Source organism: Gymnoscopelus microlampas (assembly GCF_963454915.1).
Source record: "Gymnoscopelus microlampas genome assembly, chromosome: 10".
Taxonomy (NCBI): domain Eukaryota; kingdom Metazoa; phylum Chordata; class Actinopteri; order Myctophiformes; family Myctophidae; genus Gymnoscopelus; species Gymnoscopelus microlampas.
This window is the reverse complement of record NC_139947.1, coordinates 31,363,412-31,390,550: the sequence shown is the minus strand read 5'-3', so window position 1 is coordinate 31,390,550 and position 27,139 is coordinate 31,363,412. Positions and strand designations below refer to the sequence as shown.

The window sequence follows — 27,139 nt, the reverse complement described above, 5'->3', positions numbered from 1 at the left end:
TCTGTCTGTCTGTCTGTCTGTCTGTCTGTCTGTCTGTCTCTCTGTCACTCTCTCCCTCTCTCCCTCTCTCTGTCACTCTCTGTCACTCGCTCTCACTCCCTCTCTCTCCCTCTCTCTCTCTCTCTCTCTGCCCTCCCCCCTCTTTCTTTCTCTAGCTTGAAGGGCAGATTTGTCAATTGTTATGTAAACTACAAATGTGCTTTCTACCCTGGCAATAGGCAGATCATACTGTTTTTTATATATATTTGTATGGCATTAATTTAGACAGGACAAAGAAGTGACAGGAGGAAAGTGGTGAGAAGTTGCAGATGGGTGATGGATTAACTAAACTCACTGAAGCCAGCAGGGCGTCGCTACTGAGCCACTGATACTACATTTCACTTAACCCATTCAAACCTGAGGCCGCTTCTACAAATGCCTTCTAAACCAGTAGTTCTCAAACTTTTTCGTGTCAAGGACCCCCAAGTTGATATATATATATATATGGCTGCTGACCCCCCCCATCTGAAAAGTATTTGTTGTGCCAGGGACCCCCAGAAGAGAAGGTTAAAAAAAAACAATATTTTTCAAAAATGTTCAAAAATAGCAAAAGTACAAGCTGAGCTTGTGAGCTTGTATTTCTGCTATTTGTATAATTCCTTGTTTACAGTGCCATCCCCCCATGGCCTGGTATTAGGACACGTCCTCTGTTGAATCTTGGTATTGCTGAATGTTGCTAATTCTTGGTTGCCAGGTATTTGCCGTGTGCCCCAGAGTGGTACCATTATACAGCTTTCAGATGAGCCTGTAATTAAGTCATCTCAGTGCCCTGAGAGCAGGACAACAGTGCACTGAGCTGCGACCGATCTGCCTGTAATTGTTCTGAGTTTTAATTTCTAATGGAATAAGGGCTAGAGGGAATGCTGCTTAATGAGGTGCGGTCTCTTTCTGTGTGTGTGTGTATGTGTGTGTGTGTGTGGGTGTGGGTGTGTGTGTGTGTGTGTGCGCATATGTACACGTTTACTGTATGCGTCTGCCCACTCTGTGCGTGTGTGTGTGTGTGTGTGTGTGTGTGTGTGTGTGTGTGTGTGTGTGTGTGTGTGTGTGTGTGTGTGTGTGTGCGTGTGCGTGCGCGTGTGCGTGCATGCGTGTGTGAATGTGCACATCTGTGTGTGCATACGTGTTTACAGGCTCTTTGTTTACAGTAACTGCAGCTAAAGCTCCTATAAATAGAAAAATAGATTTAACTAAGGCATGACGTTTCAATTTGATTTCACTCTTCTCACATCTGGTAATTCCACAGAGCACTGGGACATCTTCTGTCCATAATCCATGATAGTCAAGCATTAAAACACAACAATGGTTACACCTGAAAGTAGGCTAACTCCATTGCCAAATCCTGAGTATCATTTTAACTTTGAGTTAAACATGCTGTAAGTGATATTTGCTGCTTTATTTTTTATGTTGTTTGTCAAAAGTCTAAAGCTCTACATTCTGATAGTAATAGAGTTTGTTCAGCAACAGGAGTCTCCCTTTTTCTCAAGCTCATTAATAAACAGAACATACAATTTCAGCTGGGTCACCAATTTCATTCAATCAGGAGAGAGAACCCATTCACCAGCTTAAATTGTATAGTGTTCCAGTTCCAATTTTGTCTGCTAATTGTCATCACTTCCAATTTCACTTGTTTACCCTGTATCCTGTATGAGTTCTCTCTCCTGCTGATGTGAAAATATATTTTCTATTTACTGCCTGTAACTGAACAGTTACTTTAAAGCTATTTAACACTTATTTCAACCAAAAGATATCACTTGCAGCATCTTTAAATTAACACGTAGGATTTCAAAGTGTAGTAGGGATCATATCGTCAATGATGTTGTGAGAAAAATGCACCTTAAGCTCCTGAACATGCAGTAGTCGTGTCTTGCACCAGTAATTGAATGGAAGTGGAGATCCTTCTTAAAGTGAGAAGTGCTTTTGCCTCCCTGGCATTGAAGATATTACAGAATACATGGATGTAGATTGGAGCTGGGGAGATTATGTTTACATAGCCTTGGGAGTGTTTGTATCATGATTTAGATTCCAGGCATTTTAACATCCAAATAAATCAGTTTAGACTTGTGTGGGCAAATACCCCCACCCCTTCCAAAAGAAGAAAAAAGAAAAAGCAAAGACGTAGACCAGCTGTGTTAAAATATGTCAGATGGTTTTAACACGTCCCTTCCAGCGATTTTGTTTGCAATTAACATATACACAGGAAACGTCAAAATTCCTTCCTTGAGAGCTTTTATGTGCTTAGGCATATAAATGACTGCGCTGTTTACCTTCCATCTATCGGATATCAGATGATTGGCTTAGCAAAGCCCGTTTTTAGGCATTTATACCTAAAAATGATAGCCTACTGTGCTAAGTATTTGTGATTAAAATTGACTGTGATGCGTGTTCGCCTAGACCAAAAGTGACGGATTGCCCCATACGGTACAACCCCATGAGGGGTTACACAAGCACTGATATTGGCACTAAGACAGAGAGAGAGAGACGGAGCACACAAGCACCCCTAAAGACACATTACCATATGAATTTTTCACAAACACTTGTGTTACCGCACCGTCATTTTTCTAGCATATCGCCTTTAGAGTTGAGTGGAGTTTGCTTTTGCAACTGGCTCAAGGCCCTTGCTCTTATTGTTTCAATATGTCAGAGCATTGTTTGAATGAGGTCACCCATTACCGATCTGGCCTGCGGCCAGTTTGACTTCAGCTGATTTAATTGAATCTACGACATGAGTCAAACTCAAACAAGCAGAGATTGCTTTGCCATGACAGCCTCATTACTCCACATTAGGGACTCATTTCACAATGCATTGTGACTTTGGGGCTGACAAACGGTGAAAAGGGATGAAATCAAATAAGTGAATGCATTTCAGAGAGGACAGCTACTACTCTTCTTGGAAAATGCTCTCTATGAAGAAAATGGTACAGACCCCCCGAAAAAGATAAATAAATCGTGTTACTATCATTTTGTGGAAGTTAATGTGAATGCCTTCTGGGTTAGTGGTCATACGATTTCAGTTTCCAATAATGGAATGACATTCAATATTTTGCCTCTTAAAAGATTTTTTGTCAAAGTGTTATGAATTCAACCTGCCTTGTATTTCAAAACATGAACAGCACTGTAAGTGGAGAAAATATGTGAATGAAACCTTTCACTCCCAATTTTAGTGTTAGCTATGAACACTCCAAAAGAATGAACCCTTTATTACTTTCCACCACACAAGAAACAAAGAAGGCTTTGTTGTAACATACCACAAGATGTGATATCAGACGGCATAATGACATACATTACGCATGTAACACATACACAACATTCATAGCATCTCTGCAATGCTCTAGCAACATTTCGGCATTTCAGCAGCCTGAACCTCGACTAAATTTCCCAATTAACCACGCATTCTTTGGGAGCCACTGGCATCTTGGCCAGAGCTCACGGTTGGCTCAATGCACCAGGGCCTCCCTCCACAATAGGGAAGGAAATGTTGAGACTGAGAGGTCTGCTGAGAGGAGATAGGGCAGTGTTTGCTTAGGGCTAGGTATCGGGCACAAAAACAAACATGGCCGCCCTTAATGAGCGTGTTTGCCTGCCAAAGGTAAAGACAGCTGTTCCCTCTCACCACAATGGAACGGTGAAACGTGCCGCATCCCCATAGTAACATTCACCTTCTATATGCATAAGAGGGAAATTATTAACCACTTAAGCCAGCCATTCTCAATCGGTGGGCCTTGAGGATATTGCAAGTGGCTCCTAATTGGCAAAACACCACTATTTTAATAATATAGCATACATATGAAAAAGATTGTGTAATGTTTTCTTTAAAACATTGAACAATTAGTTTTCATTGTGATACCCATAAATAAAAACGTATAGTAGGCTATATTATGTTAGTTCCATTGATTGATTGATCATTAATATAACCATGCTCTAAAAATGCACGTGACCCACCCATCCGACCCCTATGGGTGGGCCGCAAAAAGTCCCCATTAGAGATATAGCACATAATATGTAAATGGCGATACCTCACTTTGAAAATGAAAAGGCAAGAGGTTAGCAATAGCTTGACTTATTACTGTAAGTGTGCCGTAGGTGAAATTGCACGTGTTATGGTTGTTTATGACTGTGCACTGACTGTTGAGAACTTAGTGACATAAAACATGAGTGAGAGATCAGAAACTGCATGCTTTTTCTGTTTGATATACTTACTGAACACATGTCAAGTTTGTTTCATCTAACAAGCCTCAACGTTTGGCCTGATCTGTGGATGTCTGTCTGGGTTGGAGAAAATCAATCAATTTGTCTCTCTGACACTAAAAAAATAAAATAAAATAGAGACTTCTGAAAAAGAGGCGTTAATGCACAGGGATATAAGTGATGTGAGGGGGTAGTGAAACGTTGAAAAGCACTTTCCTCTCTTACGAGAAAATTAATACACTTTCCCTGTACCTGTCCAGCTGAATCAGCATTGACAGCCCGCCGCTCTCCACGGCTAAATTTAGCCGATGCCTTTCACAGTCAAGAATATGAGTGAGATGAAGCACTTTGTTGAGAGGAGAGCCAGCCACTGTAAGCCTTAAAGTCCCAATCTACTATTGCAGCATGGTGCCTCCTGTTGAAATAATTTGCACCCCCTCACACATACATTACTAACCTTGGTTATAAACCTCTCCCCCGGCCATTCAAATCTAACCAAGGCTTGACGTTCCAATTTGAGTCCAATACCTCACGTCTAGTAATGCCACTGGGATCACTGCAAAGTTCACTGTCCATTCATGATCGTGTAATGAAGGAAAACGTTAAAACACAACAGATGGCACCGTAACCACTTTCAACCTGACATCCATTATTTTGGGCATGTCGTCATGGGCGAAAACCTTCAAAATGTTTCCAAATTCAAAAAGTAAAAAAAAAAAAGATCTGCAGCTATCTGCAATCTACAAGCTCACAACGTAACGGAATGCGACGCATTGTGAGCTTGTGGATCAGCAATTTTTCATACAGGGAAATATATAGGGCTTAAGTTGCTAAGCTGACAATCTAGCAGAGTATAATGTCAATGTTAGAGTACGGAAAACACCTACAGCAAATCCATAATTGCTGCATGGTACGGTACAATATTGCTTGTAGTGTGTACTCTCCACCTGCATGCATGTACACAAATGCCTTGATTGTACCTCTTTTGATACAAAGACTAACAGTTAAGAAGAATATTGTTGCTGTCAGTTGGAAATCTCATACGTCCAAAACTGTTAGTTTTCAGGATTCAAATAAAACAAAATAGCAGATCTACAAGCTCAAAACGCATCACGATGTGACACGTTTTAGATCTGCTATTTTTGATACTTTTGTGAGACACTGTGTATGATCAAGTAGGGAATTAATTTACGAAAATAACCTAAACAGATACGGAGATGAGTGGTTTCTGCCCAACAGTGACGATATGACAGCTACACTTGAGCTTTGCATGTGTTGAGATTAAGAGACTGTACAGTGTTTGTTTGCGCTGGTAAACAATTGAGAATTGTTTGTTTAAAGCTTTATGTCAATCAAAAATGTGCTTTTAACTCAGCTTCAATTTATGCGCATGCATTAAAAAATGATAAAATAGAAGGAAAAACTGATAGTACAGGTCTGATTACAACAGAAAGGAGAGGGGTTCATAGAAAATACTGTTAGATCACAGAAATGAAGGAACTGCAACTGAGTTGGAAGGAACTGCTCAACTCAACAAAGACATGTATTACAAAGACTGGTACAATTAAAGACAAGAGAGGAACATAAAATGGACATACCTGCACAGTAATGCAGAACATTTAAGCATTTAAGAGAAACTGTGTGTGTGTGTGTGTGTGTGTGTGTGTGTGTGTGTGTGTGTGTGTGCGTGTGTGCGTGTGCGCGCGTGCGCGCGTGCGTGCGTGTGAGAAAGTGAAAATGTACAGTTACACGTATGTACTACACTATAGAGAATCGAAATCTAAGATCCCTTATATTAAAAGGAGAAATTACAGTAAGTGGTTCAGAAGGTCTGAAAGTGAGTTCAGTTGAAAATAGATTTTGCATCGCAAGGCGCGAAAAGATTCTCGTTCATGTATTTTTATCAATAGGCAAAATTGCCCAAAATCTTTAGATAGATAGATTTTTTCTTTTTTCTTTCTGTTTATGTATTCAGTAACTGTGTCGGTCTACTCTACTGAAAAGCCAATCACTTTTAAGCCAATTTAAATATTTAGTTGGTAAGAGTGGTACTGGGTGATAAGTCCAACTGGATGTTAGATATTTTCAGTCCCTTATGTAAAGTTTTATGGGGAGATTGCTAGCAAATGGATGCGTAAAGAGGACAATAATTGCTTTTAAAGCTGCACTATGTAACTTTTCTGTTCTACCCCGGATTTGAACCCAGGTCTCCTGCGCAAGTGCTGACATTTTCTACAACTGAGCTAATAGAGCCTGTCTACTTGCTCTGGGGTGAAATTCAATTTTGAGGTCAAAATTGTTGTCAAACCAGACACAAAGAAACACTAAAGAAATTACATAATAGCGCTTTAATATGCCTTTTTTATTCCATTGGTGTTTTTCGATCAGGGTGTATCTAAATCTGTTGGACTCCATAGTGTTCAAACCCTTTTAATTTGCTAATTATTGCTTTAACTATGCAAATATGGAAGTCGCATGTTAAATTTGGGTAAAATATGGAAATATTTTTATCATTGATGTTATTGTTTCATCTCTAGACCTTGTTTCTCAAGGCCGGGTTAATTGTTGATACTGTGCTGCTGAAAGATTAGAACCCATGCTGCTAATCATCCCCACCCCAAAAACAAACAAATGGAAGTCTGGCATTCTTGAGTTATTCTTGAATGAAACCCTTTAAATATCATGCATAGTGATGCACTCTGTCAAGGCTAGAGGAGTTCTACCTTTTCTTTCCAATTTCCTTTTTCCTGCCAGTGTTGCATGGTTACATTTGATTACACTCTTTTGAGAAAACATTAACCCTATTTTACATTTAGATTGTGGCCGCAAGATAACTGTCGTTGCAGTGTTTCTAAAGGCTGAAGATACATTTCCTGTTTGACACAGACACTATTTCAAAGAAATACCACATGGCTATTAGAGTTACTGCATTGTGACTTGGTTGAAAATGTCCCTGACCGCACAGTTGACACCGCAGTGGGACAAGTGGTGAGGAGAGGCTGGCATTCTCTGTCCTAGTTCTTTGCATGAGCCGCAATGAGGACATAATAGTGATTGCCAGAGTTTTACATGTGGGCGCTTCTCTTTGGTAATTGTACCACTGGTGCTGAGGCAGCGATTTGGAGGCATGATTGAGGTTGTCAGGTACTGTAGTTGTTGTTCGCTGCTCTGCAAGGTTTAGGATGTGGAAGATGTGTTTTTATTTCCTTTGAACTGATGTCATGGGGATAAAAACGATGAACTTGACAGCAGACCTTCTTGTGGATCGCAATAATGAAAACGTACTGTGGTTCATAAATAATTACAAAGTCATGATATGATTATCATGATTATCTTGGGCATGGAACTCAAAGAGAGCCCAATTTAATTCATTGGCGGAAGGATTCACTTAACCACTTAAACCCATAGACGTCATTGACCAGAGTTCCCCTACTGGACCCCCCCCCCCCCTACCTTTTTTCCCTCTACACCAAATGTCTTTGCTGAAAATGGCCGATCTACAAGCTCGTAGGCATGTGATTTCCCCCCGAAGGTTCACCCCCAGAAATTACGACAGGGTTCATGTGGTTGATGTTGGTTTTATAATACTTCCTGTAATTTGTGTATAGCCCTACATGCTACACCTACAGTGGCTGTTTATAGTGGCAAGGAATAGCTGTACATGTAAATGCTCATTCTCCATTGGCGCTATCAGTGCCTCTGGACTGAGACACGTACCCTATGTGATCTGTGGACACATCCTCTGTGTGCTCGTAGCGGTATCTTCCTACGAGATAACAATCCTAGTTTCTCCTGAGATTGAATTGTCGGATGACTCTCGAGAGACACGGGGAGAGGAAATGGCTGAACGTATCAGCTATGTTGAGCAACAATATCCATTTCCACAAACTGCGGTGTTTGTTTTATTCTCTCTGCCAGGTTTTTACCATCCATTATAAGTGGCCTCTTGACCGTCCCTTACTATTCCGAGCACATGGCCCAGTGGTTCTCAAAGTGAGGTCCGGGGACCCCCACCCCCCAGGGGTCCTTGAGGGGGTTCCAGGGGGTCCAGCTAAATGAGTGATAGTTGGTAACCAAATGGACCCTCACGTGTCTGTAACCCTGAGAGTGTGCAATTGGAACCAAATGGACCCGTAAGTCCAAATGGACCGGTTCCAAATGCACGCTCTCAGACTTAACCCATTAAAACCGGGAAAGCATCTGCGTCATTTTAGATTTTAGCATTGGCTATTCAAAAATAGCCGGTGTACAAGCTCACAGCGCGTCACTTTGTGCCGTGCTGCGAGCTTGTACATCTGCTATTTTTTAAACATTTTTGAAAAATCTTGTAAGCGTGAAATTGTGAATAATTTTGAATTACGTTTTCTTTTTATAACTACTGATTTAGAAGGCATTTGTAGAATCGGCCTCGTGTCTTAATGGGTTAAATTAACACTGAGGATTTTATAGTATAAATTGGGGTCCCAGAGATTTTTTTTTAATAAAATGAGGGTACGTGGCATAATGCATATCAAACCAGGGAACCTTGAAAAATGACCACTGGTATAGCCAGGTGTGATGAGAGCTTTGTCCCAATGTTTCAACTAATCGCGGCCGAATGTTGTCGGAAAACTTCTGCAGTGCTGAAGGTGGAAAGTGCACTAATCAGAGATTATTACTTAATAGCCATGGCTGGTTGTTGATTGAGAAATAAAGCCTAATAAAAAGGCCAATTAGCATAATAGGATGTGGGACGTGATGGCAGAATTAAGCGAGTGTGACAGACACACAATAAGCCCACTCCGTCATCGCCTCAGCCTCAGACTCGCTTATTAGAATTAATCTGGCCTGATTAAAAATGCAAATGGCTCAAAGTCATTGACGGAGTTTACATGTTTTTATAACGTTTAACTGATTTAATTACATGGAAAATGAAATGGTGGGACGTGTGATTGAATTTTTTTCCCCTCCTTCACCTCCCTCTTGCCGATTGCCACAAAGAAATGAATATTCTGTCTGCCAGGAAGAGAGAGTAATGAGATTAGTGGGCTCTCTCTCTCTCTCTCTCTCTCTCTCTCTCTCTCTCTCTCTCTCTCTCTCCCTCTCTCTCTCTCTCTGCTTCTCCCTTATACACTTTACAGAGAGGCTGAGGGGGTTTAGTTAATCAAACCGAGCAGATGCTGTGTATTGTATAAAACATCTTACTCTACCTTGGTACAGTGTACATTCTGTACAAGGTACCTACGTATTGTACTGTAATCCATTTGCTGTTGCTATGTGGGCTTCATAACAAAATGCTGCCAATGTCATAGATTTTACCATTAAAAAAAGACTTATGTAATATGTAGGCCACGATATGACTGCTAGCTAAACAGAAGCCTGTTTACATCCAATATTATTGATCTCCATTCCACAGTGTAGTGTTTCAGAATCTGGTTTACACAACTGCTGAAAGAAGAGACCAGAGGCTTAGAACGATGGAGTTCATTGTTTTAGTTTTAACAGTAACATACTGTGCAGTCCACTGCAACGTGTCAGTCTGAAAGGGATAAGCTGACATATATGGTTTGAATTTATGTTTCCTCACCAGAAACTTGTCGCATGGTAAAAAAAAGGAGAAAAAAATAAATCATGTTTGTCAATTTTAACTTTGAACCTCAGTCTTACAAAATCCGGTGACTCAAAATATCTCTTGGATGAATCAATTCCTGATGTAAAGAAACATATCCAGTAACCTTCATAGACTAGAGCAGACAGTTCCAACAACTTAATGCAATTACTCTTTTCAGACTGTGCTGTGAGACAAGCGGTGCAGATTCAAAACATTCTGTGTGTTTTTATACGTTTCAGCAGTGGCTGTAAAACCTGCTAGCATGCGGTGGATGTCCTGTGGGGGAGGAAATTGATTTTCTAGGGGTTTGTTTGTTCAAGACCCGACGGGCGACATGCATTGTTTGTTTTCTGATTTCTTTACATTTCAGGCCGATCGGTTTATTGGCGTATTAACATGTTTTATGACTGTCACGGCTTCATGGCCGTCTGCAAGAAATAGTTTCATTTGAGCCGGTATGATGTTATTTTTCCATCATAAAACATAAATCTGCTGGAATTGACAGAAAGTCTTAAATTCAATTTATGTGAATGGGCCAGGTGTTCGTTTTTGATCCTCATGTGCTGTGCCGGCACAGTAAAATCCTCAGTCTTAATTTAACTCTGAGACTCAGTATAAAGAATGACCCTTGAACCCAAATGTACCCTTACCCCATGTGGGTTCATTTTTACACTCAGAGTTAAATTAACACTAAGGATTTTACTGTGTTCTTCTTTCACTTCAATTTTCCGTCAACCGTCCGCCCTCACATCATCATCCGGTGATTCATTTAGCTAAAACGGACATTTCAAAGCCATGTTCGAGTACAGAGGGGGCGTGAACTGTGAACATGGCCACAGTTCACAGTCTACAGTATATAAACATCATGTTCATCTCTCAACACAGTCACGTTTTTCTTATTTCTGTGCTTTATTCTGATAAACGTGAAGCAGAAAAAGACATAAGCAGCCACAACTTAGTGTTGACAGGACGGGGATCAATTCCAACTGTTCGTCAGTACATCGGCACCGTTGTGTCGAAATGGAAAGTATGCTATTGATCTGTGTGCATTAGTGCTCTACAGTAACGTAAGCAATGAGTGGCAGAACAAAAGGAGCACTGTGCGTTAGACTGCGTACTACAGTACTGTACAAAGAGGACAGTTAACCTAGTGCAGTCTGTTGGCATGCCATTGTTTATCATTTTAAGTCCCGATGTATATTTTTCTTCCATAAAAGAATTTCATCCACTCACGTACATCTGGAACCCATTCGGGATGGTTTTGGAAATATATGGTCCTACTGTACAGTGTTGCCCTGCAGAATGGAGTGTCATTAAAGATCATCGTAGAAAAGCGGAGCAGAAGAAAAAAAAAAGAAGTAAAATATGGCTTGACATAAAAACAAAACCTCTAAGAATGCCAATAAACACTGGTATATCTGAGGTCAGACAACCAACATGCAGCACAGAAAACACAGTGGATCACGTACAATACATCTAGACCAGTGCTTCTCAAACATTTTCATGCCAAGGACCTCTATATATGCATTTTCATATGCATTTAGCCCCCATTAGCAGAGATGTTGTGCCCAGGGACCCCCATTTGTGTTTTTAAAATGTTTCTAGACTAAATTAGGACAATTTCGGACGCATTGTGAGCTTGTAGATCAGCTATTCCTGAGTAGATGAAGTACAAAATAGGGTTAAAGTGGATACAATCAGGGCGGGGGGGTTATAGATTGAGGACAGCACTGTCGATTGCTGCCCACATGATACTGTACATCTGAAAAACGATAAATAAAGTTATAAAAAAAGAGAAAAAGAACGCAGATACTGTGCTTTTAATGTCCTCCTTGAGGACAGGGTTTAAAGCGGCACTCTGTAATTTTTTTAATACATTTCTTATGAATACGATTTAATTTTGTCCAAAGTGGATACAATTACGTTTTTATGCTATATTAACAAATTTAGCTGGGGGCCCCCTGGAACCCTCTCAATGACCCCTGGGGGGTCTGCGGGCCCCACTTTTAGAACCACTGATCTAGACAACTAGGAGAGCCCACTGAGACTCCAGAGCATATACCATACATCCTGTACAGATATGTCACTGCTTCCCGCACATATTTTCCCTTTGGGGGAAAAAAACAACAAAACACAATTACGCCATTGTGCCACATTATGTACAGTATATCACATTGTGCATATTTGAGCTGGAGAAGAGAGGCGGTGCTGTGTTGGGGCATATGCCATCATGATAAATATGCTTTAGTGGGGAGAGGGGGGGGGGGTGAGCACGTCACTGTTAGGCCGCAAATTGAATGAACTGGGGTTTGGTGATTGGATTAGCATATTGTAAACGAAGGGGTTATTTATGTTACATTCTAGATCCAGTGGCCCTCGATCAACTGAAAAATAGATTTCAAATGCAACAAATACTAAGAAAAGGCAAGAAATATTCCATGCGTATCATTCCATAATGCTATAAATAAATGTTGAAAGAAACAATAGTCAAAGTTCTTTTGTTGCATAATTATTTTCTTAACGCCGAAAGTACTTCAAGTGTTTATGCTACCAACTACATTCAATAAGTAGATCTCAGATTTTTATCCATCATTATCTTAACCACTTAAGCCCTATTTTACGATGGTGTAGTGTGGTGAAAGTTGCAGATCTATAAGCATTATGAGCTTGTATATCTGCTATTTTTGCTATAGAAAAAAAAACATGCCGAAAATAGGGACAGCAGCTTGAAAGTGGTTAACGCTGATACTCTCAAGATGGTGACAGACGAAGCTAAGTGGCACAGCACCTTATGCAAAGATAAAGATCTTTGACCACATCAGAGAGAGACTGTTAGAGAAGGTGGATCCGGGCCTCTTGACTAACTGTACTACCAACCAATACAACGATGACAGGATATGTGGTGGTGACAAGGAAAACCCTGAATGTGCCACACAGAGGAGTAAAAATAGGCCACTTGGCACGAGAGAGAGAGAGAGAGAGAGAGAGAGAGAGAGAGAGAGAGAGAGAGAGAGAGAGAGAGAGAGAGAGAGAGAGAGAGAGAGAGAGAGAGAGAGAGAGAGAGAGAGAGAGAGAGAGAGAGAGAGAGAGAGAGAGAGAGAGAGAGAGAGAGAGAGAGAGAGAGAGAGAGAGAGAGAGAGAGAGAGAGAGAGAGAGAGAGAGAAAAGGAGAAAGCGGGTGGAAGTTGCTGGATGGTGGCTTCATGTAGGGACTTTTCTTCTGCAGCCCAGAGATAAGAAACAGCATTTCAATGCTGTTAATTGCTGTCAAAAGACTTATTTTTAATCATGCCCAATTTCCGAAAGAAAACGAGACCGAGGAAGTCCAAATCGAAAATCTGTAACTGTTGAAGTGCCCTTGAGCAAGGCACCTGGCCCAAATGACAGGGCCAGTCTGTGCTTGTAATGGGCAATGTAGTAGTTGTTATGTGTTAATCTGGGGCTGGATAAAATAAACATTTAAAATAACTAAACAGGCAGTGATTCAAGGTCAGAAATACTATTTGTGTCCACTAGCAAGATGCATAAAAAATACTCAATATTGTTATTGTTGGTTATTGGTTTATTTCATTATTATTATTATTTCAAAGACAGGTTTAATTAGCTGTCACATCTGTCCTCAACAACCCTAATGCTCGATGTATAATCGGTTGCACCTCATGTCGCGCTTCAAAAAATACCAGATCTACAAGCTCACACTGCAATGTAGACAGACTATTTTTGGCGCACGACACTGGCGCGCAACCAAGTATAATGGGGTCTTTAACACTCACGTTCAGGGACAGTACAGTAACAGCTGATCAGCGCTAACACTTGGCCCTTGAGCGGTGAGAAATGATGTGTCCTGCGGCCTGTCCTCCTCTACATATCTGCTCATTCATCTGAGCTGCTCATTAAAGGGTAATTACCTGTAATTAGTGGATCATGTCGCTTTAACCCATTCAAACCGGGAGCGCAGCCGTGTCATTTTTAGATTTATTTTGGCTATTAAAAGAATAGCAGATATACAAGCTCATAGCGTGGCACCGAGTGCCGCGCTATGTAGATCTGCTATTTTTGGGGGGAAAAAACGATTGTGAAAATGTGTGCAAATCTTTTAATATATATATATACATTTTTTACTCAAATCTTTACTTCTGGTGGGGGTCCCTGGAACAAAATATTTTGAGATGGGTGTCCGCGGCCAAATACATATCATTTTGGGTGGTCCTTGAGGTGAAAACGTTTGAGAACCACTGATATTATAGCAACATAAGTTAAAAAAATAATAATTAGGATTTAGAAGACATTTGTAGAATCCCCAGAAGCAAGATTTGAGTAAAACAATTTTGCTTAAAAAGAATATACAGTATATATTCAAAGATTTGCACACATTTTCACGATTTTTTTAAAACATGAGCTTGTATATCTGATATTTTTGAATAGCCCAAAGAAATGTTAAAATGACACAGATGCGTTCCCGGTCTTAACGTGTTAATGAAGATGTTGAAGGCTGTTAGCGGCAGGAGGAGCCGTCCTAATGCTGAGTGATGCTCATAGGAGTCAGCGGAGGGAGACAGACGATGCAGGTTTCTAATGAATAGAATAGAATAGAATTTTCCCCCTCGATCACACTTAAACCCCATACGTTGTTTAGCGGAGTCCCTCAGGGCTCTATACCAGTGACTTTTCAGTTTTCACTCTATATCAAATTTCTTCGCTGAAAATAGTCGCGTTGGGAGGTTGTCGATCTGCTATTTTCTGCTAAAAAAAGATCAAACATAATAATCAGATTAAACATAGATTAAAGATTAAACATTAAACATAATAATCAGCATGGCCAGTTTCCCTACATACGCCAGTCGACTTCAATGCCAAGGTACAGTACAGAAAGTCCAAGTGATGCCAGACAGGATTTAAAAAAACAAAACATTAAAATAATAACACATAAAAGCCCTAACTCTGACTTTTAACAAACAAAAACCTTTTTTGGTTGAAAAACTTTAAGCAGTTCATACTGTGCGTATACAACTCACATTATTCTGTGTGTTGTACATACATAGTTTACATTATGTTGACACGTGGCCCATATGGAATTCAATAAACGTCTTTCATAACTTTACACTACATGTGCTGCTGTACTGCTTTTTTTTGTCACCTGTCCCCGTTCAGGAGGGCAGATAATGAGATACTGTACCAAAGCAGGCTAGTAATCCAGATGATGTTGAAGTTGCGAGTGTGTCAGTGTCTGTGTCATATTCACAGTGGTGGGACTTGTGGGTGTGAGAATTTGCTCCGCTCTTTGCTGAACGTGCGCAAGCGTATGTGTGTGTGTGTGTGTGTGTGTGTATGTGTGTGTGTGTGCTCCCTGGCGGTGTGGTGAGTGTTTAATCTGGCCCGGTGGCGTGCTGTTGGCCCGGCTAATCACAGTGTGTCTGTAGGAGCGCGCTGAGCCAGGGGAGCACGCCGTCGCTAACAGCGCCTGACAGACTCATTAGAGAGACCTGGCACTGAGCTACCAAGACACACACACACATACGCACGCGTACACACACACACACACACACACACACACACACACACACACACACACACACACACACACACACACACACACACACACACACACACACACACACACACACACACAGACAGGCTTTCCCATACACACAGAAATGCAGTCGCACACAAGCTGGCAGACATACACACTTGTGGGAAATGGAGACACACAGGGATAAAGGCATACTCACACACACACACACACACACACACACACACACACACACACACACACACACTCATACACACACACGCACACTTGAGCACGGCACACGTGCCTGTTCTAGCTCGCAGACACACGCACACACATACAGTACAGTACACGTGCACACACTCATTCATGTACTCAGCCACAGAGATTGTGTTGGCCTCTCTTGCATGCTCTCTCTCTCTCTCTCTCTCTGTGCGCGCGCACGCACGCACGCACACACTCACACACACACACACACACACACACACACACACACACACACACACACACACACACACACACACACACACACACAGGCTCCACGTGTGAGAACAAGGCAGGCGGTGACCCCTTGCAGTTGCAGCCCAAACACAGACAAGAGCCAGGAGAGCATCTGGGCACGGGGGAGGGAGGGAGGGAGGGAGGGAGGGAGGAGGGGAGGAGAGGAGGAGAGGAGGGTGGGAAAAACGAGAGTGGTGGGGAAGAGAGGAGCGCTGGGAAGGCAAGTGTCTGACACAGCAAGATTCTCTCATTCAAATGGCTGTTTGGACAGGCAAACCATGGCTCCAGTCAGTGGATTCCTATTGGCTATAATCACAGCACCTGCAGTCATGGGGTCACGTGTCCTGCTTTTAACCCATTAATACCTGGAACGCATCTGTGTCACTTTATATTTCTTTGGCTATTTTTTTTTAGTATTTTCAAAAAACTGTTCGCCTCAGGCCTTAATGGGTTAAAAGCCTGCTGAGACCGTGAAGATGAACCAGTGCTGAGTTTAGAGCTTCTCCTTTTGCGTTTCATTCTAAGGAAGCATCAAAAACCAAAAACAACCAAAAACACGTTGGTGCTGTAAGTGTATTCTGCAAGGGTTCTGGTGTGCCAGAACACCTATAGTTACACATAGCACATTGTGAAAACATAACTTTTTTTTTTACAGCAGTTAAGAATAGCAACAAAAAAATTTAAGGTGACCTTCTGCGGTTTACACTGTGGGTTTCAGATGGACACGTTGACCAAGACTCGCTGAGCCTCGCAATCCCATGGAGGTTAATTGGGGGTCAGCCGTAGTCGAGCCACCAAGTTGAAACGTTAGGTTTGGCTGAATGACAGATGAAAGCGTGTGAGCGTAACAGATGAATGCGTACAGTAGAGCCAGACCGTTATTTATTATTTTTTAAATTATTTTCAGCCCGCCGGGGAAATTCAGTTTCAGCTTCACCCAGCTGAATGCTGCCCACAGAGGAGCGCGGAGGGGGCAGTTAGGGGTTAAGTGTCTTGCTCAGGGACACTTCGACACATTGCTGATGGCTGGAATCGAACCTGGGACCTATAATGTGTAATTATTTGACTTTTTTAATCTGTGCGCTAGGACTCTCGGCATCGGACCCAACAATCTGACATAGGTCGGGCTCCATACAGTACAGTAATTTAGTGTGAATGAATAACAGGGGAATGTGTTCAGAAGGCTATTAGTATGGTTGTGGGAGAGGAGCGCTTGTTTTCAGTACCTCACCGAGGCAGGCGTGTCGCCAACGCAGGTGTAAGGCTCACGGGCCGGCCCGAGCGAGCCGGTATGGGAGCGACTTGCCGTGGCCAAGAGGCCGACGAAAGCGCCGTCCGAGTTGGCAAGCCGTGGTATAGACGGAATTGTTTATCACATGAAGCGAATCAAGCGCTGCCTATCCCCGCCTCAGCCAATCACAAGTGGAGTCCTCCCCAGCCGTCCTATAGGGAAAACAAGATGGCGTCCAGTGGTGTAGTGTGGGCCAGCCAGCTGGTTCCGTTTGCTTTGCCACTGCAATTCATCTGTGTGCCAACCCACAGATGTGGCAACACACGGTAGTTACAGCTACACAGTAAGTAATTAAATGTATCCATTTGTAGCTTTGACAGTGCACAAATGTAACCAAATGGACCCGCAAGGGTCCATTTGGTTACATTTGTGAACTGCCAGCTTTACTGACGACCATGTCTCACGTGAAAACCGAATCAAAACTGTGTTTAATTTTCTCTGCTACTGTGCCGTAATACAAGGGTGCAAATCCCCCCCCTCTCACTCTCTCTCTCCCCCCCCCCCCCCTCTCTCTCTCTCTCTCTCTCTCTCTCTCTCTCTCTCCCTCTCTCTATTCTAGTCTATTCCTCTTTCTCTGCCTGGAGAGTACAATAGCTGTTTTGCTGTGTTCCCCCCCCCTCTCTCTCCTCTCTCTCTCTCTCTCTCTCTCTCTCTCTCTCTCTCTCTCTCTCTCACCCTCTCTCTCTCCTCTCTCTCTCTCTCTCTCTCTCTCTCTCTCTCTCTCTCTCTCTCTCTCTCTCTCTCTCTCTCTCTCTCTCTCTCTCTCTCTCCTCCCCAGCACAAGGCTATGACATTGAGGGAATGTGATGTGATGTATTGTAGTGAATAATGTATTCTGCAAGGATTGTACTGAGCGCACAGAGCAGATGGCAGCAGGTTGATCTCTGTGTGTGTGTGTGTGTGTGTGTGTGTGTGTGTGTGTGTGTGTGTGTGTGTGTGTGTGTGTGTGTGTGTGTGTGTGTGTGTGTGTGTGTGTGTGTGTGTGTGTGCGTCTACATGGGTGTGAGCCTGTGCGTGTGACTGTATATGTGTGTCTGCTTGCATATATGTCTTTGTGTGTTTGATGATAGTGTGTATGCGTTGCCCTGTGTGCAGAGACATTTGTGTATGTTTCTGTTACGTGTGTGTGTGTGTGTGTGTGTGTGTGTGGGTGTGTGTGTGGGTGTGTGAACTCACCCAGGGTGGGGGAGGGGAAATAGAAGAGAGAGGGAGTGGGGGTTGGTGTGTGTGTGTGTGTGTGTGTGTGTGTGTGTGTGTGCTTCCTTTGTGAGATAAAACATGCAAATGGTGGATTATTTTAATGCATTTTTTTTTCTAGCGCTCCGAGCCTTAATCCCTAAAGCAGTTGAAATGAAAATAGTATATGTTTTCTTTCACAGTCTTTCCCCCCCACCCCCCTTTTTATACTCAGATAGGAATTTACAGCTAGCAGCTGTCTAGGAACGGCATCCTTTCCACTTTAATTTTGCGTTGGTGCAGTTATAGCAAAATCCAACGGTTGCATTCCTATAGCATGTAACTGAGTGAAAGCCAGTCAGTCTTGAACTGCTCTCCTCAATAGTGGATGAATGAAGACTGTAGACAAGTATTTACTTGAATTGTGATTACAAGGTTTAGATTTTATTTTATGTACAAAGGCAGAGTTACATACTCGGAGTTACAAGTGGATAAATACACACTGAGGAATTTTGCTGTGTACAGTTGATAAAACCCTACAGTATGTACTTAGTTGAACGGGGTCCCCCAGGGCTTTATACTTGGCCTGCTCCTTTTTCCCTCTACAACAAATCGCTTCATTGAAAATAGCTTATCTACAAGCTCACAACGCATCGCAACACAACACGCTTGTATCTGCTATTTTTGCTGAATGTTTGCCCATAGAATAGGTTCATGTGGTTAAATGGATGGCATTGAGGGCGCTCAGGTGGCGCAGGGGTAAAGTCACCTGCCCACCACCGCAGAGTCAAGTGGTTTGAATCCACTGTGGTGCATGTGGTTTGGCCGAGCATCTACTACAGGCTGGGGCGGGGAATGTTGAACGGGAGGAGAAGGACAGATCCGGCACTCTGTCCACCCGGTGGGGGCTCCTCACTGGCAGGTGAGCCAGTACAGTAAAATAGAAGTGGCAAGACATGTGTGGGGAGGAATGAATAGGCATAGCGACTACATTGGGAGAAAAAAAGGGTAAAAAATAATTGGCTACTCTAAATAAAATAATAAAATGTGTATCTGCAGATGCATCTCATTCATGTATCTCCAAACACACAATACACAAAGAAAAAAAAACACACGATCATGAAGGCAAACCGCATCTGTGCACTTGCTCAGCTCAGACTGTAGAATCAGTAACTGTTCCTATATCACCTTCAGTAGAAACACTTTTTCATGTGACAGAGGTGCGGTGTTAAGAACAAGAAAATGGTATGAATGGATAGGTAAGGCTTTTTAAGAGCATAATCTATAGAGAGGGAGGTAAAGCAGAGACATCAGAAACATGTACACACACATGCACATGTTTCCCCAGTCACCCTTATGAAGTTATCCCCTATAGAGCTAGCAAACAGATGGTAGAAGCTATTTGCACTCACTTAGATGATGGCTTTACATTATACCATAGAAGCCAATTCTACATGGCCCTGCACTTAGCAGACTCCGCTCGTAAAGCTGCAATCTGGGACTTTTTTTTGTGAATTAAATATTATTTTGACCAATCTGTATGGTAGGGTATGTTAATACAATATAACTAACATAGCTACGGTGGTTGGAGGTAGTCTCCCTGCTCTTTGTTTGGGGAATGTGCACCATGTGTTCGTGTACGACCATTACTGGTGAAGAGGTATTGCCTGATGCTCAAACCGCAATATCTCCCATGCCCAAGCAGGCCGTAGAAATGTATGCAGGATACCTGGTTTAGAATCATGGGTGGACATGCATCTTATAGATTGCAGATTTAAATTAGGTTCTAGAACCTTCTCTGAAACCGAGGAAACAAATCCAGAACCCGTAAAATGTTAACACTACTCAATACGGTTCACTTAGTTGATCTTCCAGACATCCCTCTTTGACCATACAGTTCCAACATTTCATAAGAGAGATACGGCTGGGCAATATATAAAATTATCGATATTATAATTGATATCGTAATATGAGACTACTGTATATCATCTGGGATTTCGGATATCGTAATGTCGCGATATGGCATAAGGGTAGTCTTTTCCTGATTTTAATCACATAAGCCCTATTGTATACTTTGAGCTTGTATATCGGTTATTTTTGAACAATTGTTAAATAAATAAATATAAATATAGAAAATATCATGATATCAGATTTTGTCCATATCACCCACCGACCGTCCACAGCAGTACTTTGGAGTGGACTTACATTGAGTCAAAGGCTGTGACCATTAAAGCTCACTGTAACGAGTTTACTGTACACCTGAGGCTGTCAACCATGACTGGTCTCACATTCATACTGTAGGAATTAAAATGTACAGACACAGGTAACTGGATACCCTGTTAGTTAGAGAGGTCATCCTTTACTAGCCCCTCTAGCATTAGCCGTGTGTGTGTGTGTGTGTGTGTGTGTGTGTGTGTGTGTGTGTGTGTGTGTGTGTGTGTGTGTGTGTGTGTGTGTGTGTGTGTGTGTGTGTGTGTGTGTGTGTGTGTGTGTGTGTGTGTGTCTGTCTGTCTGTCTGTCTGTCTGTCTGTCTGTCTGTCTGTCTGTCTGTCTGTCTGTCTGTCTGTCTGTCTGTCTGTCTGTCTGTCTGTCTGTCTGTCTGTCTGTCTGTCTGTCTGTCTGTCTGTCTGTCTGTCTGTCTGTCTGTGTGGGTATACAGTCAAATTAGAAAGGAAAGCATGGTGATAATGTACAGTATGTGCTATACTTTTGTAGCGTGTGTGTGTACGCGTGATTGTATTTACTTGTGAGGGCCAAACGTCCCCACAAGTATATAGTATATAGAAACAGGAGGAACATTTTCCATGGGTCCTCACTCCTCACAGGAGAAATAGTTGTTTTTCTTTGTGACCTTGTAGAGCGGCTATTTTAATTGCGGGACACCGGCACGCAACTACTGGAATATATAACTCCGGCTTTAGGGTTAGGGTTAAGAATTGCAAACATGGTCAAACATTTTGTGTGTGTGTGTGTGTGTGTGTGTGTGTGTGTGTGTGTGTGTGTGTGTGTGTGTGTGTGTGTGTGTGTGTGTGTGTGTGTGTGTGTGTGTGTGTGTGTGTGTGTGTGTGTGTGTGTGTGTATTACTATAATTGCGAGGACAAAGTATAGTAGAATTTGAAGAAATCTTCATTGTGAGGACCATTCGGGTCCTCACAAGACAAATGGCTGTTTCATAGTTAAAAAGAGATACGTTTACAGAAAAACATTCAGGGAAGGATTAGACATTTAGGTTTAGGGATTGGAATTAGAGTTAAACATGATTTATACTTAGTTGCACGCCAGTGTCATGCATGCAAGATATATATATTTTTAAATATAGGAAACGGAAACAAAAGGGGATATTTACCCGCGACCCACAAAAATCAATCCGCGACCCACAAATGGGTCCCGACCCACTGTTTGGGAACCGGTGGCCTAAAAGGCTGATGGCACTCATCAGTGGAGTGGTGACACAGAGAGAGAGCCCTGGGTGGCCTGTCTGGCTGTGAAGTGTTAGCCTGCTGGATGCCTGGCAATCGGCCTACACTGTAAAATCCTGAGGGTTATATTTAACTCTGAGAGTGTATAAATGTAATTAGATGAACCTGTGAGAATTAAATGAACGCTGAGGATTTTACTGTGTACAGTATATGCTACATAGAGCGGCTAGATACCGCAGCAAACGCTCCTTTTACTGAATATGCTCCCACACCGTTGAGGGAGATCAAACTAGCTACGTGGTAAAATCCTGAGTGTTAGGTTTACGCTGATCATGTTTTTAAACTCTCAAAGTTAGACTAATGCTAAGGGTTGTAGGAGAGGAGGAAAGTCAAGACTTTCTCCTGCTCATTTTCTTAAATGAATGGGTATTTCAGTAGAAATTATTAATTACCTTGAGTTAAAAAATAAACAAAATGAAGAAAGTTGTCTGAGCTCTCGTAGTACAATATTTTCTTCCCCCTGATAAATTAAAATATGACCGCTGAAATGTAGGAGAATGTATTACAGAAAGGAGAAGAAAGCGTATCTGTGACTCCCTGTCTCTGTCTTATTAAGAACAGCGAGCATAATTGAGTAAATGTAGTTAAGTATTTGAGTGAGCTGATTCAGTCTCAGTGGGATGGTTGATATTGTACTTAGGAAGAAAATGGCCCTGGGCGATTCATTAATGGTAAATAATTGAGAGGCCTGGCTAGCGCTGCGCTAAGGTGAAGCGCTGCTTATTATTTTATGGAGTTTTGTTCTTAGGGCTCTTCAGTTTAAGAGTATTAAAAATGCACAAGCTTTCCTACAAATTACTCACTCGAAAGATTCAACACGCGCTAATGACTAACCATTCATCTCCCATTGTTTTCAAGATGAAAAAAACATGCTTGCGTTTTGATAAATACTTCTCTGGCTTTCAGTGCTATTCTTTTATTCCAGGCAAGGACGTTTTTCAACCCAAGTGTTTTGTTCTGTTCTGTTCTATTTAGCTTTAGTTGTATTTATGTATTTTCTGTGTTAATCCCTTTCAGCTGGATGTCCTCCTCAAGACCTATAATGAAGGGGAAACATCTCCATCGTAGAGTGCACAGGACCACCCCCCCTGTTGCAAGTTAGCATCTCACATGGTCTCACATGGTTATGCTCGCTTTTTTCCCAGACATTCAGTATTCCCCATGCCAGTGGGTTGGATTGATCCACTTGTTCTCTCAATAGGGGGGTAATGGAGCTGTACATTGAGCCAGGCTGGCAGCAGGCCTGTATGGACGTAGCCATGGTTCACGCACGCACGCACGCACACGCACGCACGCACACGCGCACGCACGCACACACTCAGGTTGACTCATTGGCATACAGATGCATCTGTCTTTAGGCTAATGCTGAGTGCTTTGGCGCCCTTCTTCTTTCGTTCTGTCTTATTTTTCACCTTTAGGAAGCTCCCGCAAATGGAGTTTGTTTACATTAACTGGCGCTCACCTAATTTGTCATCTGTTAAAAGGCCATATCATTTTCACACAGGTCTACATCGTCGGGCTCTATCACTTTACTTCTCTCTCCCTCCCACCCTCCCTCTCTCTTTCTCTCACTCTTTCTCACGATGTGGCTTGGCTCGGAAGAACTGTGAAGTGTGAGCGCTTGTCGTCTTTTCATATTGTTTTTTTTGGCGATGCAAAACAAAGGCCGCTGCGGTTGTAGTTAACATCTTATGTACCCAGAAAAACACCACGTGACAACCGAGAACTTGGGGTTGTTTCCGAGGCCATGATTGGCTATTCACTGTATGTTCTATAAATGGATTTGTCACACCATGCTGTGCTATGGCCTGTTCTGTGGTGAGGGTGCTGTGTCTTATGAAGAGATGTTCACACTCATGGTGGGATGTTGTACTTTTCTCACTGTAGTTACAGTAAGTTAAAGGTTAAACACGTTGACAAAGATTGAAGTGCATCTGTGTTTGATTGTGTCTTACCTAATATTTGTTGGCCATAATTAAATTGGAGACTAGATTTTGGAAATGTTGTGATATGGCATAAGTCGTTTCTTCCCTTGATTTTAGTCATTTATGCCCTCTTTTATACTTTAAACAATGTTCAAAAATAACTAAAATAGCTGATCTACAAGGCACTGCACACGTTGTGAGCTTGGTATTTTTTGCCAAATGTAAAAAATATATATATTCTCGTCACTATACACTATTATCGTCACAACATCGATATCGAGGTATTTGGTCAAACATATCACAATATTTGATTTTGTCCACATCGCCCATAGCCCCATCTCCCAGAATAGTTCATAGCCAAAGGACTGTTTAGCTTCAGTCAGACAGCTGTAGTGAAACAGTATGAAGCCGCTGGTTACTCTCTAGGCCTGAGATCATTGGCTCTGTGCCAGCATTCAGCCCCACTGTCTCCTAGGGGGGTTTGTGTGTGTGTATCTATGTGCTCAGTGTGTGTTGGAGAGTGGGGAGCTGTGCGAGGGGGGAGGAGGCGTGTTCGGGGCGGAGGGGTTGTCAGCTCATTAACCTCCATTCTTCCCCCCCCAGAGCGGCTCTGTGTAGAGTCACTGTTTAAGTCTCATGTCATTACCCCTCCTTACCCCTCCCTTGTACGCGTGTGCTGGGTGTTAGGGGAACCGCAGAGCAACAGGAGAAAGGGAAAATGAGGGAATGCATTCAGGAGGAGGTTGGGATGGGTGGAGGAGGGGGTATGACATTTTACTTTACAAATGACCAGCTTGTACCTCGTAAACTAAAGCCCCACCGTCTCGTTTGTCCCTCCCCACTTTTGTCTCCCCTGTCTCTTTTCGGCCTTCCCGGCTTGTATCTCTCTCTCTCTCTCTCTCTCTCTCTCTCTCTCTTAATCACAGGCCCGGTACAGTGTTGGTGAACGAGGGGTTAGGCTTCTCCACGGTACCCCACCCCCAGGCACCAACCCAGGGAAAAGACTGCCCACTGCTGGGGTGAGATACACTAGCTAGGGCTGGGCAATATATCGATGTTATATCGAGATCGCGATATGAGACTATATCGTCAGGGATTTTAGTATTGTGATATGGCGTAAGTGTTATCTTTCCCTGGTTTTAATCACTTAAGCCCTAATTTACAGTATACTCAAATATTTTTGGGGACATTCCTTTTAGATAAGTATTTTTGGACATAAAAAATGCTTGCTTGTCCTTTTTCACAATTTTTGGGGACATTTTGGGGGGGAAAAAATAATTTCATATTATCGTTTCAACACGATATTATCATCACAACTTCGATATTGAAGTATTTGGCAAGAAATATTGTGATATTTGAGTTTGTCCACATCATTCAACCCTAACAGTACAACCAGGGCCGACCATACCCCCTCCCCCTCTAACCTCTTCTCTCTCTCTCTCTCTCTCTCTCTCTCTCTCTCTCTCTGCTATTAAAGCCAATAGATTTTTGAGGGTGTGCCCCACGGTATAGTTTTGGGCCCTGTGGAATTTTGGAGGCTGTGAACTGGGAATATAGAGCTCCACACAGTCGACAGATTATTCCTGTCCCTGTGGAGAGGCTTATTCACTCAAACTCATACATGTACAGTACAACCCCCCTACAAGTGCACTTACTACATAAATACACATATGATGTATACACAGGCATAATATACACACATAACACGTGAGATACACTCATTATTTTAAAAATTAAACTGCAATGTAGTTGAGACGTGCATGTATTTGCATTCACAAACAGGGACAGCTGCAGGAATGTGCTGTAGTGATGATGCCAGAGGTTATATGAATTAATGAGAGAGATGTAAGTGTGACAAAATGCAAAGGTGTGAAAAACCCCTCTCATATAGACAGCAGGATAGCAGTCTCTCAGCTTCTACAAGTTATGTGCCCCCCCTTCAAGAATCAGAAAGCTGCCATGGCAATTTTTGAATCCCTAATTAGCTGAATTCTCAATTCATTTTTACTTGATCACTAAACCTATAACAATAACCACAAAGAAAAAAAACATGGCCAATTAAGTCCTATAGGTCTGAATAAGTTGTGCGGTATATGCTATCTGAATTGAGTTGATTACAAACAAAGCATCTCATAGCTTTTGACTATAGGCTAAAGACTCTATTTTGAGTCGCTTGGTATTGTTTCATTACTAATTTAGCATAGTACCTCTCTAGAGAGTAAGCTGGCAGAATCATTTTTGTTCTTGATGTGCACACATGATTCTTTTAATGCATGTCATTGGAAACAGATTTAAGCACTATACAAAAATAAAATACAAAATAAACTCAACTAATCCTTTCGGCATGCAGAATAGCTGAAACATTGTCCTCTGTCTGGCCTATACTGTATGTCCAAGTCCATATACTGTACACATCAAGCCACATTACCTGCATGAGTGGGACACAACTCAAACCAACTGCCAGTACCTTTCTTTTGTTCCTCCCAACTAAGGAGCAGAGTGAAGGCATTGATGGAAATAGACTGATACGTTTCCTACACTCGTAATGACTTATTTTAGTCACCGCAAGAAAACAGTCAAACTTCAACCTCGTTTTTTTATAGTGTTTTTTTTGTATATTGTGTGCGTGTGTTCTCCCATCCCTTTGCTCTTTCGTACTTCATTCTGTGCAGAGAGGCAAGAGAGCAGTAGATTGCATTAAGATAACCAATTATATGCTAGAGGAAACCAGACCTTTTTTTCCCCCCACACTGCAGTTATCTGATGCTGCGGTGAGCACAGGCAAAGGGCTGGGTTAATGTGACATTCACTCTGCCCTTTATCTTCTCCCATCGCTGTTTACCCCAGTCAGTTAAAAAGTGGCTTCTTCTCTGCATCCTCTCCTCTTGCCAGAGAGACCTCACACACACAGACTTACTAAAACAAACATTAATCCAGACAGACGGCCACTAACACACACAGACACTGAGAGATGTGCACTAATATAGACACAGAGACGCATGCACAATAGGGATGGGACGATATGAACATTTCATATCACAATTATTGTGGCCAGCATAATTGCGATTAACAATTTTATCGCAATGATCAAAATATGCTTAAAACTCTTAAATTGACACTTTTGTTAAGAAACAAATATGGTGTTGCCTCATGGGACATAATTTGTGAACATCCTTTTTACTGACAATTTCACGATGAATACGATTATTGTGAGCGTTTTTTAATCCCGATAAAAGATCATAACGATCATCGTCCCATCCCTAACACACATACTGACACACACATACAGTACCGTGCAAAGACATACAGTCGACACAGATATGCGCATGTGTAAGGTCACACGTGCAGACACAGTGCCACTGCATGGCTGCACTTTACTGTTATGCGTGTGTGTGTGTGTGTGTGTGTGTGTGTGTGTGTGTGTGTGTGTGTGTGTGTGTGTGTG

At 42.2% G+C, this 27,139-nt stretch overlaps 1 protein-coding gene across 2 annotated transcripts in view; it reads left to right on the top strand.

Annotated features, from left to right (window-relative positions):
• The window catches only part of LOC311054482 (TOX high mobility group box family member 2-like), a 100,762-nt gene that overhangs the window by 12,467 nt on the left and 61,156 nt on the right, over positions 1–27,139 (top strand). For both annotated transcript variants that reach the window (XM_084070488.1, XM_084070487.1), the window contains exon 2: positions 24,621–24,713. In XM_084070488.1, coding sequence (XP_083926614.1) covers positions 24,621–24,713 — 93 coding nt within the window. The remainder of the gene's footprint in view (positions 1–24,620; positions 24,714–27,139) is intronic.